The sequence below is a fragment of the Mirounga angustirostris genome, unplaced genomic scaffold (assembly GCF_029215605.1).
Source record: "Mirounga angustirostris isolate CCGP_5_RB_7025 unplaced genomic scaffold, mMirAng1.0.hap1 SCAF_7, whole genome shotgun sequence".
NCBI classification, from domain to species: Eukaryota; Metazoa; Chordata; class Mammalia; order Carnivora; family Phocidae; genus Mirounga; species Mirounga angustirostris.
Window position 1 is genome coordinate 45,148,877 of NW_026991715.1, and position 13,361 is coordinate 45,162,237.

General features: G+C 37.9%; 1 protein-coding gene across 8 annotated transcripts in view; it reads right to left on the reverse strand.

Annotated features, from left to right (window-relative positions):
* PDE4D (phosphodiesterase 4D) overlaps nucleotides 1-13,361 on the reverse strand; it is a 745,734-nt gene that overhangs the window by 285,968 nt on the left and 446,405 nt on the right. Inside the window, exon 1 of one of the 8 annotated variants that reach the window (XM_045895268.3) lies at nucleotides 10,528-11,313. The exons of the other annotated variants lie outside the window; for them this stretch is intronic. Within the exon in view, the coding sequence (XP_045751224.1) occupies nucleotides 10,528-10,592 (65 nt within the window). The 5' untranslated portion in view covers nucleotides 10,593-11,313. Of the gene's footprint in view, nucleotides 1-10,527; nucleotides 11,314-13,361 lie in introns of those variants that run through there. 8 annotated transcript variants of the gene reach the window in all.

A 13,361-nucleotide genomic window follows, 5' to 3' on the forward strand; every position in this document is an offset into this window, starting at 1 on the left:
AGGCTGCCTTATGGAGAAAGAGCCCTTACAGATGAAATCAGTTTTCATATGCAGAGTTCTTGATTTTTTAAAAAGTCACACGAAAAGTCACAAACTTGAAAAATGCATCACACAAGCTAACATTTCCTAGGTGCTCACAGAAGTCAGCCACTGTGCTAAGGACAGTGGGTTTAGTAACACAACTGACATATGAATATATGTATCATCCTTAAAGGTGATATTTTATAATTTTTCAGGGTACATGAATCCATGAAATTCTCTTATTTTCCACGCAACCTTGGGTAAGTCAGTTTACTTCACAAGGCCTCAGTGTTCTCATTTATAACATGAGAAAGAGTAACAGAAACCTCATAGGATTGGGGCGCCTGGGTGGCTCAGTCGTTACGCGTCTGCCTTCGGCTCAGGTCATGGTCCCAGGGTCCTGGGATCGAGCCCCCCATCGGGCTCCCTGCTCCGCGGGAAGCCTGCTTCTCCCTCTCCCGCTCCCCCTGCTTGTGTTCCCTCTCTCGCTGTGTCTCTCTGTCATATAAATAAATAAAATCTTTAAGGAAAAAAAAAAAAAAAAGAAACCTCATAGGATTTATGATGAGGACCTGATGGGACCATTCCTGTCAAACGCACAGCAGAGCATTCAGTAAATAACAATTACCACCCTTTTTTTTGCCGTGAATACTATATTGGGGGAGCAGAAAGGGGTGAAGTTAGAATTTCAAGACATAAATTTTAGCTACTTAGTTAACTATGTGCGTTCCAAAAAATTTAATGATCAGGTTCAGTTGTCTGGTGAGGACTTTGGTCAAAACAATGTCTTGAGTTTCCTTCAGGGGATTGCTGGGGCCTCAAGCTCCACACCTCTCTACGCATAATCCTCCAATCCAGTTTGTGAGAAGTGATGATATGCTTATCATGGTATTAGTTAACTTCACAGACACAGTTTAGAATTAAAGTCCCATACAAATTATAATAGCACTGCCTTCACACACTTCCCTGATAGACTAAGTTTTAACTCTTTACTTGACCTCAAACTTCATTTTTGAGTTTTTTAAAAAAATATTTCTCCAATATAAACCTTTGCCACATAAGCACTGACATTGTTTCTAACAGTTTTTCTTGACCTTGTTTGACTAGAAAAGTTAAAGACTAGCAAAACTTTTCTGCTTCCAAAATGGGGTCAGGGATGGGGAGAATTAGATTATAGGTTACTCTCTGTGGTCCCTTTCATTTCAAAGGGTTTATGGTTCTACGGACTGATCAAATGCCAGAGAGGAAGAAGGCAGTGCAGTTTATAGTCTGACTGAGGGAGAGAGTCAATAAACCGAACGTGTCAGAAACTAGCTAGATTTCCAAAGAAGGGAGCTGTGTCCAAGTCCATTTTCTATTTCTTGATACATGTCTATGGCCCATGGTTAAAGGCTTGTATGCAAATCTCAAGAAAGAAGGCAGACAAAATATAAAGATGTTCTTGAGATGCACAAGGGTAAAAGGAGAAACGACCAAGCTAGGGCAGGAAGGAAAGGTATGCGTCACAGCCAACTGACTATTTTGGAATACTACGAGGCAGGACACTGTGTCACCAAGGCAGTTCAGAAAGTGGAGAGAAGTCAATAAAACAAGGACAACAACAGTGGTAACAACTAACCTGGCATTTAGAATGAGACCACATTTTTTCTTTAGCTCCGTGATTTATAAGCTGTGTGATTTCAGTTGTACCTCCTATGGTGCTTTTGAGGACAAAAGGAGCTAAGTTGTGTAAAGCACCATGTCCAATGTCTGACAAACAGTAGATACTCAATATATTGTAGCGACCGTCACTACAACAGCTACTGCTCGGACTATGACTGGAGGCCTGGGAGCTGCTGTCCTAGCTAGCCGGTGGTCCAGGCACCAGGCCGTTACCTGCTGTTATCCTACAAAGCTGTAGGATCGGAGCGACCGTTACGGCAATGCCCACTCGCAATCTCGAATGCCACTGCTTAAAAGTGGACGCACTTTGCAGTAATTTATCCTAACTAAAACAGTATCAGTCATACAAATTCCTTGACACAAAGAGAATTCGTTGCCACATTGCAATAGAATGAAATCATGGATGTTAGGAGGTATTATTTGCTCTCTTCCAGATATATATGAGTATTTCATGCATGTTAATTAAAAGGAGTTGAATTTCTCATCTTGGATGTATTGCAAACAAGAAGGAGAATTAGGTACAATGGGAACACTCTTGTGTGTGAAGCCTGAAAACAATTACATATTGAAACTATGTTTTACAAAACATTTTTTTAACAGGTCACACTGGCGCCATCTACTTTACAATCCAAAATGAACACTGTGCAGTATGAATCGAGAAAAGACCACAGCCACTTACTAGCAGTTTTCACGTCTTAAAGAAGAATCTACTTATTGTTTGATTCACTACCCCTCTATCCACCGATAACTAGGAAGAAGTGGGTTAAATTTTAAGCAAGGGAGATTCGAATTAGATATAAATAAAATGTCTTAACTGTGTGGATTGTAAAACATCAGGGCTGTTTGCTGTAAGAAAGTTTCAGAAGCTGCAGTCCCGATGTGCACATATTCTAGTCTCTCCTTTTCTAATTTCTTGTTCTCCCTCATGTGTGGTAGAAAAATAAGAAGATTTGCAGTTGACTCTGGCATAAAGTCTTTTTTTTTTAACATTTTATTTTTTTTATTATTATGTTATGTTAATCACCGTACATTACATCATTAGTTTTTGATGTAGTGTTCCGTGATTCATTGTTTGCGTATAACACCCAGTGCTCCATGCAGAACGTGCCCTTCTTAATACGCATCACCAGGCTAACCCATCCCCCATCCCCCGGGCATAAGTCTTTAAGACTGAGATATGAAGGGATAAAATGTCTTCGACATTCAAATCCATTAATAACAGCTTTTGCCCGGAAGGTGGCAGTGTGATTAAATGGGGTAGGGCTCTGCGTGGTGGAACTCTGGTGCAAGACTGGCTGGAGTTCTTCCATACTGGCCTCCTTTCTGATCTTCCCAACTTCTCTAGCCACACTTCCTCAGCTCTTATCCACAATGTTTCCTTTATATTTTTTTCTAACTTTTATTCTGAAGAACAGTTTAGCTTAGCTTCCCCAATTCACATCTTCACCCATCCCCCAGAATGCTCCTAGGAGAGACAATTTCCTTAAAAGGCTGAGGGTGAATAATAAATACATATAGTTGATATTTCCCGGTTAAGAGAAACTGAACTAAGAGACTGCATACGTGGGTTCTGGCTTCTCCCTATTCTCCATTCTTTTGAAGGACTTCCTATTTTATGCTAAACTTGACCACGGAGCAAGGCATTTTGAGAGGCATCTGCACAGCCTCCCATTAGTTCACATGGTTACACTTAATAGTACCCTACCCACGCTCACTGTCTTCTGCCCCTGTAATATCCCACTCCTTTCTGTAGGCCCTGATCCCTGGAGAGATTTGGTGCTTTTGGCTAGAATATACCATACTTCCACTATCCATTTTCTAATAAATCTTAAACCTCAGCTTCATCTCTTGAGAAGCTGGATAATCTCTGGGAGGGCTCCTAAGAAAATCTATGTTGGCTTTTAACTAAGACTATACTTTCTTTGTGACTACATTCCTCACCAACCTAGTTAATAGCCCCCAGGTCCCATTCTTGATATCTTCATCCAGGCTTTAACAATTCTATATGTTTAAACTAGTATTATTCAGAACACTTATACTATAAGTGTTATCTTTTCCTAAGAAAAATCTCCTTGAAGACCTCATTAACATTCTTCCTTTCAGCTTCATCTTAGAATCTACCTTTCTCATCTGGCTAATGACAGTTGGGTGGACACACAACTAACCACTCCTCTGGTGGTTGATTATGAATGATTACATTCATGTCCTCATTTCTTCTGATTTAATAAAATTTACTATATGATTAGAATGACTGACAAAGGGATTAACAAGTGAGCAAAACTTTACCTCTCCTAAAAGGCAAATTTCACTGGTGGGGACAAAACCATGGCATGCTCCAGCTCAACAGGGAGGAAAAGAGGAGGGCCAGAGAGAGGAAAAAGTGGGAACTGCACAGATAACCACAACTAGTTCGATTAATGTGGAGCCTACAGAGTGCAATGTCCCTGAAGAGAGTGTCGCATGGGGCAACATTACCTATGAACTTTATTCACCAGTGACATGACAGAAAAAGTGGGTTGAGAATCCCATTATGAAATGCCCAAACTAAAACACCTTTCTTCAGAAGCATTAGCTACCGATTCAGCATTTCCTTACCAACCACCATGCTGAATTCCTGACATTCCAGCTATAGCATATATTTAATCAGTGATGATTTTCCCATCTGAAACAAGTCTAAACAACTCTTCTGTGATTTCTCCGAAATGAGAATCGTCCCATAACTTTACAGTCTTCTGAGGTAGAAATATGTGAACTGTTGTTATTTGAACTTCCCAGAAAGTTTTACTACCAGCAATTTATCCTAGTCCATGCTGGGGTACAGAAAACACGAATGGCTCTTCAGTGGAAGGGTAACACTACAGAAAGTAACACTAAAAAGGATCTTAGTAGTTTATTAGCTTTCAAACAATATTCCTTGGAACCCTAGGGCTCCCTAGAGGTATTGCGAGGACAGGGATTGGATTTGGGATGGGGAGAAAGGTGCAAATTCAGTGGTGATTTTGTTATATATATGTTTATGTATTCTCACCTATGTATTTCATAAATATGTATGTTTTAACAATTTTACCTCTATGTATCAAACATACATATAATTTTAAATCTTCCACATATACTCACTTTATTTACATTAGCATTTCATTTATAAAAAGTGTTCCATTGAAAAAAGCATATTTGAAATTCATGGATCTAGCTCATCCCTTTATTTTACAGTGAGTGAACGTGGCTATCAAGGGACTAGGTGGCTTCTCCAGGGACACAGCAAGTTGGAAGTAGGGTGGACAAAGGACAAAGGGCTTTTTCAGGGAATCTCATAATTTACGACTTTAAAGATTATACATATCTGTAATCTGTGCTTCCCTAGTTATGTTTTAAATGATACTCAAGGGGGGCACCTGGGTGGCTCGGTCGTTAAGTGTCTGCCTTTGGCTCAGGTCATGATCCCAGGGTCCTGGGATCGAGCCCCGCATCGGGCTCCCTGCTCCGGGGAAAGCCTGCTTCTCCCTCTCCCACTCCCCCTGCTTGTGTTCCCTATCTCCCTGTGTCTCTCTCTGTCAAATAAATAAATAAAATCTTTAAAAATAAATAAAAAATAAATGATACTCAAGGGATCTTAATCACTTCTCTTAAAAGCTATGTATCTTTAATTCTATTATATAACAGAGGTCATACAAGCTTAAGCAAGAGGATCAGAAAAGTTTATCATATGGTCAAAACTCTGAGCCAACCTAAGTCATGTCACAGAGTATTCTGCACAGGGAGAAAGTATGCAAATTCCATTTGTTTTCCCCTTCATAAATGCTTCTAAGATAAAAGGTATAGGAAAGAAGATTCTGTACCTTTTTCAAAGCTGACTTAAAACAGTAAAAAACTTCATACAAAGTCTGAAATATAGTATTTATTTCTAAACTGAAGCCTTACAGAGCTTTCAGAGAACAAAGAAAGATCATCTATTCAAAACTGGGAGGCATTGAATTTTTGCTCTTTATTTCTCTATAATAGGGAACTTATTTGCCACCAAAAGAGAATATCTAGCCTAGAGGCTATAATTGCAGGCATCTTTCGAACAGCGGTTTTCAACACCCATCATCAGCCCTAAACTTCACAGGCTATCATACATCTAAAAAGACAACTTCCAATTTATTTCCTCAATATCTAACCAAATATTTTCCTGCGTTTAGATATATTCACAAGATGGACACTTTTACAGTCATTAAAACGATAATTGCATAGACAGTAGAGGGAGGCAACATGCTGAAGTAAAAAGAACAGTCTCGGGAGCGGGCCCACTAGAGTTCTGATCCCAGCCTTCCCTGAAAACTGAATTGCCTTGACCAAGTTATTTCATATTTTAGGCTCATTTCTTCTTCTGCAAAATGTAGATCGACAACTCTTTCCATGTTGTTATGAAGACAAAATAAGATACTGTATATAAAATTCTCCGCAGAGTTTTCATTCACAAAACACACCCAATAAAATGAAAGCTACAAGTATTGTTATAAGAAAAGTAAAAAAATGCCACTATGTTAAGTGAAGCAGAGCACAGAAACGGTATTTACAACCACTGATTAAAATATGCAAGTTAAGTAAAAAAAAAAAAAAATGGAAACAGTTGAGGATGGGATACTGGCAGTTATGAGTAACTTGCCCTCCAAAATATTAATCAATATTGTTACATCTTTTTATTTTCAATTCTAAAACTGGTGGTTTTAGTCCACTCAGTGCTTTTCACTGGCATCTTGAGGTCAATATAAGAATTCTCAGCCAGCCTGAATTTTTACCTTAGGAGAAGAGAGTCGACAGAAAAAAAAAGCAGTAATTTATTGATCTGAGCAGCAATATTATTCAGAAAATCTAATCTGCTCAGTATTGAAACGCTTATTCCCCATATTTTGGACACTGAGCACATTGTTGTTTACCAGATGTGTAGACATCTACACATAAAAAGATGAGCTTGCTACTGCACATGGTAGTTCTTTTTTTTTTTAAGATTTTATTTATTTATTTGAGAGAGAGCGAGAGAGATCACAGAGTGAGAAGGAGAAGCAGACTCCCCACTGAGCAGGGAGCCCAACATGGGGCTCAATCCCAGGACACTGAGATCATGACCTGAGCTGAAGGCAGACGCTTAACTGACTGAGCCACCCAGGCGCCCCTGCACATGGTAGTTCTATTTTGAATCTATTTAAACTTAAAGGTATAATACCTGCTTGAGGAAAACATTCATACAATATCGAAGTACAGTGACAAGAGAAGAGAAATTCTCCCTTACCTCCCTTCCTGTCATTTTTACCCTCACAGTTAAGCAACTACTCTGAAAGGCTTTGGAAGAGCCTTCAAGACTTTTTATATATCTACAATCCTAAGTATAACTTTTACATATTTAATAATCTGTTTCAAAATTTGCTTTATAAAAAAACTCCAGTTATATTTTAGACAGTAGCATCTTTTTCCCCAGTACACATAATGAACAATCTTAAATATAACAAGTATATGCCAAATAATGAACACCCGATAGCAGAAAAGAACAAAATCCAGTTTTACAAGCCAAAATTCTCTTTATATTTATATTTGGAAAGTTAATCATTTCTTATTTAAACCAAATTACATAAGTCTTAATTAACAAAAAGTATTTCTGGGATAGGTTTGTAAATGGCAAAATGCTATAATATTACAGTATTATTATAATATATAATTGCTGACTAAAATTGAATTTAAGACATGAACAATTAAAATATTTATGGAAATGTAACTCCATCAGTGCTTTCTCATATAGAATTTAAAGGTAGACTATTGTTGGTGCCTGGGTAGCTCAGTCGTTAAGCATCTGCCTTCGGCTCAGGTCATGATCCCAGGGTCCTGGAATCGAGCCCCGCATCAGGCTCCCTGCTCCGTGGGAAGCCTGCTTCTCCCTCTCCCACTCCCCCTGCTTGTGTTCCCTTTCTCACTGTGTCTCTCTCTGTCAAATAAATAAAATCTTTAAAAAAAAAATAAAAATAAAGGTAGACTATTGTTAATGAAATGACCAGAAAGGCAAACAATGCCCCAACCAATGAGCTTGCTAATTTTATTAACTTTATGAGCATAAAAAAATACATATATTAAGTTTTTCTCAATTTCATGCATGCATACTTTTAAAGGAAAGCTAAAGGACAAATGCCATAATCATATTCTACTAAAACCTGGCACATATGATGTACTCAATAAATACCAGTTAAATAAATAGAAATAACCTAGTATTTATTCTTATTATATAATATTCTAAATTTCTGATACCTATAACTACAAGGAAACAAATTTCAAGATTGATTTTATTTTACTTTTTCAAAATTCATAAAATTTTAACTATAAGGCTTTTCTTCTAAGTCTGTGGATTAAAAGGAAAGGTATATGCATCATTAGGAGTTTGTATGAAATCCCTTTTAAAAATGTGACTGTATCTCACAGGGATTTAATCAGGGCTGTAAACAACAAGTTGGTATGGATTGCTTTTTCTGGTACTGGCTGGGGAGAAACAGATAGGAAAAAATAAAGGAAAGGTAATCTGAAACGTTGGATTCTTGTAGAAGGCAGTTAGAAAACTTCCAAAGGTAGCATTTAGCTTGGAGGTGTCTGAGAGGAAAGTAGACAGTTTTGGAGAAAGCAGGCCAATGGAACAGAAAATAGATTTAGAAAAGCAAAATGAAGATGGTAAAGCCAAAAGATGGGTCCCCAAGAACAAAGTACTCAGATGTCCAGAACGAAATAAAATAATCTGAAATAGGGATTAATGGTAAATCAGGGGGTCTCTCTTGTGGGTAAGTCAACTGTTAAGAGGATGAAGTAGTCTTTGGCATTTGAAAAGGAAAGGAGGTGTAGGGTGGGGGATGGTGTGATAGAGAAGTTAGAACAGAAAAGCTGGTAAGGAGAAGACATTGTCCCACAGAGCTCTCTGGGGCCTGTAGGTGCAGAGGCACAGGGAGAAAAAAGCTATTTTTTTTTTTAATTAAGTAAATATATATAGGCATGTATGCATCTATATACACATATATATTTCCTCTAATAATACCTAATCTATAATCTATGTAGATTTCACTATATATAACTATAAGTATGCATAGTATTTGAATTGATAAAAGGGGTAATAAAATGTTAAAACTATAATTATAGCACTTACAACCTCAGGCCAAATGATTTAGAGGCAGCAGTGATGTACTCAAGCAGTTATGTTGTTAGTAAGTCAGATATAAGATTAATAACTGGAGAGGTATTACCCTAGTATGCTGTTAAATCTAGGAATCATTTAGCTTAAAGAGACATCTATTTCTTACATGAAAACCATTCTGACCCCAACACTGCAAAATATCTAAACTTAAATGGAACAATATACACATTCACAAGTTAGTATTTTTTAAAATATATTTTCAACTGTCTCATTTGTTTACAGAAAATAACTTATAGAGTTTAGAATAACAGAATAGTTGTGGATAAAAATAAACTGTCAACCTCAGAGGAGTAAAGGATGTCAATGTTACTAGACACCTGAAATGAACCAATCATTACCCATTGAACCTGGAATTTAAAAATAAGTCTCCTGGAAGTTTAGGCAGAAAGGGAAATAGGTTGGCTAAGTACTATTTATTCAAGTATCAGATTAGTTTTTCACATAGGCAGGAGAGAAATCACAGATGAATAAAATGCACGTATTGAATAAATTCTGATTACCCATTTATTTTGGTCAGTGATTTATATTAGTTATGGTAATTAATAAAAGGATTATAAGTATTTCCCAGTATTCATTATTTGGCATAAAAGAGCTGTACAAATTAATTTGCAGATGCGAGCTTTTCTTTAAATAAGCTCAAGGAGGAACTTATTGCATATATTCTTTAAAACAATTTTTTGCATATATTCTTTTATGAGGAATCACAAGTGATATAAGAGAAAACCTGCATCTATAGTTTTTAAAACACAGAAATACTACTGAAGGGACAGTTCTTGATTCTAGGTCCCTATGAAACACTAGTACAATAACAGCAAATGATAACCCAACCACATAAATGTGGGCTGAATTCCTTACACAATTATCATGAGCATTTGCATGTGTGTTTGACTACTCGTATAATAATACATAATAGATTTTGCCTGCCTACTTCTATCCTATCCCCAACCAAACGTTTTCACAAGTTCCAACATGAGTTGAGACCCAAGATGTATCTTTACCTATACACCTGTTTGTAGGCTGAATTTATAATTTTTATAATTTTAAACAGATACTTTTCATTAGATTGAAAACACTAAAGTTACCAAAAAAACATTACCGGGGAACATTATTAATAAAATAAAACATAGAAGATGACTGAATGATAAGCAACTTGATATACACTTAGCCACATAGTTAAATTCAAGTTAGTCATATGATTAAAGATACGTAACATTATTAATTTCTCCAACATATCTGTATCTGTGCTAAAATCCAAGACATCTTCTGAACACAATGGCAAAGACTGACAACTACCCGCCTGCTTGCAGCAGGCAAGAAACATGAGAAAACAAGACCAAATCAGACAGTGAAAAATGACAAGTTTTCATCTAAACTCCCAACATACATGCAAGTTTCTTTCCTTCCTAAAAATTACCATCAAATGAATCACTGTAGTCGACATGGAGTTAAAATAACGTGGGCACCCCTGTTTTTAGAACAGACAAAAATGGGCACAAAAAAGACAATGAAAGTGCTCCCAATCCTGTGCTTTCCTCCAAAGACTTAACATCACACCTAACTCTTGAACCTCATCAGCAATTACTAAAGACTCAAGTGTTACGTCAATCTTAAAAGGGGAGAAGCACGAGAGAAAAGCACATTACCAAGCTGCCTCTGTAGTCCTTAAGGAACTTGTAGACCGGGATCTTGGCTTCATAATAATGCTCATTTTTGGGGGGAAAAAAAGAAGAAAAAGAAAGGAAAAAAGAAAAAGAAAAAAAAGAAAAATGTCTTCAAGTATTCTAATACATTTCAGCTGTCTTTCTACAAAGATGATTTTAAATATATTCCATTTCCAAGGGAGGCTGCTTGAAGAAATCCAAATTTCTCAGAGTCCAGCTCAGGCCCCCAGTCTGGAACATAAGGAAGCTTCTAAGACACAGGAGCTCTTTTCCTCTTCCATGCTGAATTTACTCCAGCACCAGGCTGTTTGGAAGTGAACAGTTTCTTTTATGTTTTGCATTGCCAAGGGAGGAACTGAATTTTGAATCTATTCTTCATCTGGTCACAAGGGAAACACAGTGAAAGAGCCTCTTGATCTTGTCTTTTCTGCAAATCTCTCTTAAAGATTTCCAACACTCTTCAAGTACTCAGGTAGAGTGAAAGGGAAAGAAAATGACTGCAAGTTACTGAACACCAGAGAGCTGTCAGGGAAGTTCCATTTCAGGGCGACCACAGGAAAACACTCTTCTCTGGGGAGCCAAGAAGTCAGGGAGAGAAGAGAGCTCTCCACACTTCAGCTGGGCTCCGTGCTTTACCTGTGAATGCAATTTCCGCTGTGTCCCCTGCTTAAAATCTGACTCCAAGCCTTTGTGAATGAGAACTATCATTCAATCTCGCCAGGCAGAAACTATTCCTCAAGGGCTGTATGACGTCTGTAGGAAGGCAGTTCAAAACATCGCAGGGAAGTGAGAGAGGAAAAAAAAAAAAAAAAAAAACCCAGCGCCCAGCCAGGCAGCGTCAATTGCTGAAACTTACAAAGCGAAGGGGCAGACAGACCAGCGCCAGGGACCAGGACTGTAAACCAGCCAGGCAGACAGACCTCTCCAAACTTATAAAACTGTTTCCTCCTCTGGGAAATGAGGTGTCTGTATTATTCAGGGTAAGATTCCCTGACCACCTTTATGAGGAACACACCCCTTTGCAACTGACTTGTTTCTCTTCCCTTCAACAAAAAGGTGATTTTCTCAAAGTCCCACACTGAAACTAAAATTTCTCATCAGAAGCAAAGTTGAGAGAACTTGAGGGCTTAGCAGTTGTTATTCTGAGCCTATTTAATGAAATGTCACGCTTCGAGTTTGGTTGTAGAGACGCAAACTGCCTCTTGAAAATTAAACTGTGTAGCAAACATCGCTGCATCAGATCGCGCTGGAATGCTTAAACTGAAAACTCTAATATATTACTGCTGGACAAGTGGCTACATGTACTAAGGCTGTTCCCTTGCACAATGTTTTCTAAATCTTTTTGAAAATCATATGCAAATTTTATTGATCTCTATACACTGAAGGCTCTGCATTTGTTAGGTCTTAACCCCTCTTCAGTAAGGAATGAAGCTCTTATCATCTTAACATTTCTTACTATTGTGAAGACCAGTCCCTGCCATCTGAAATGAAAACTGTTCTATTATACTAGACATAATCTACACTGATTTGAATTGCTCCTAGGAGAAGAAACATTTGACCACCCTGGCTATCCCCCTCTGAACATTTGCATACAGGATATATATATTCGTCAGGGTGTGCCAACTTGTTATTTTGCATGTGAATTATCGACTGAAAATAATTTAAGGATTCTGATTCTTTAAATGACATTAGTTAGTATGCTGGTTCTCTAGTCTGATGTGAACTCGGTATTTATTTAGCATTTGCAGGCAGGATGTAGGAGTGCAACTGTGACCCACCCAAAGGATTTGGAAAATTAATGTAGTAAGGCATCCCGCCAGGGACTCTGGCTGCTTACTGCAACAAAACCTCCAACTCCTCCTCTGGTCACACTTCAAGGTACCGTTGTGATTTTTGTCTCCTCTCAGTGACCCTCAGGCCGCTTAAGGTAAATGCTAATAAACTACTTCCCATATCATTATTTCTTTAAGCTTTTCAGTGTTTCTATGACTGTTCAGGGATAGTCACACATTCCCAGTTCTGTCCCATGTTTAGTGCATTTCTGGCACTGTAAGGTAGGTTCACCAATCACGTATATTTAGAAATTCAAAAGCAGATTTGTGAGACTACTCATTTTGCGGGGGGAAGGGGTTTACGGGAGGAGATTTATCTTTTATCTCCTTAGAATTTTAATGTGGGAAAAGGAAGAAAGAACAGAGTGCAAGTAAGCAACTACTATTACTTTCGTGAAGCACCGTTCTCTTCTGTGTAAGGTCTATCAAATATCCTCTGGTTGCCATTTCAGCAAGAAAATGATAATGATCACAGAATGTAATGTCTGAATGTTGTGTTAAACTTTCCTAAAATAATCAGCCCTGTATTTTACCATCTCCCAGAAGGCTCTCTGTCCCAGTGAGATTACTTAGCTCACTGTCACTCCGTTGGAGTCACATACACATAAGAGGTTAGTGCTGCCCCAGGAGCTTTTCCTTACTTACTTGCTCAATGTTCTGTGTATTCCAAGAATCTATCTCTGAAAATCCTAACCCACTTACTGGGTATCTCCTAAACACTGTATAACAGTCCTATAATGACGAACATATCATCCTTGTCCCCAAAGAAGACAAATTGAAGTAGGGTATCTGATAATGTACTCAACTAACCAGAACACTCAAAGCTTCTGGGATGGGTAACTCAAGGTTGCTCACAGAGAAAGAAAGATGCACAGTACCATCAGGTCACTGAGATTTGAATTTTTATTTTACTTTTACTTGTAATATTTAAGGTGGTGACAGATTAAAAAACTAACAGTACTCATTCAATATTACAGTGTCTTC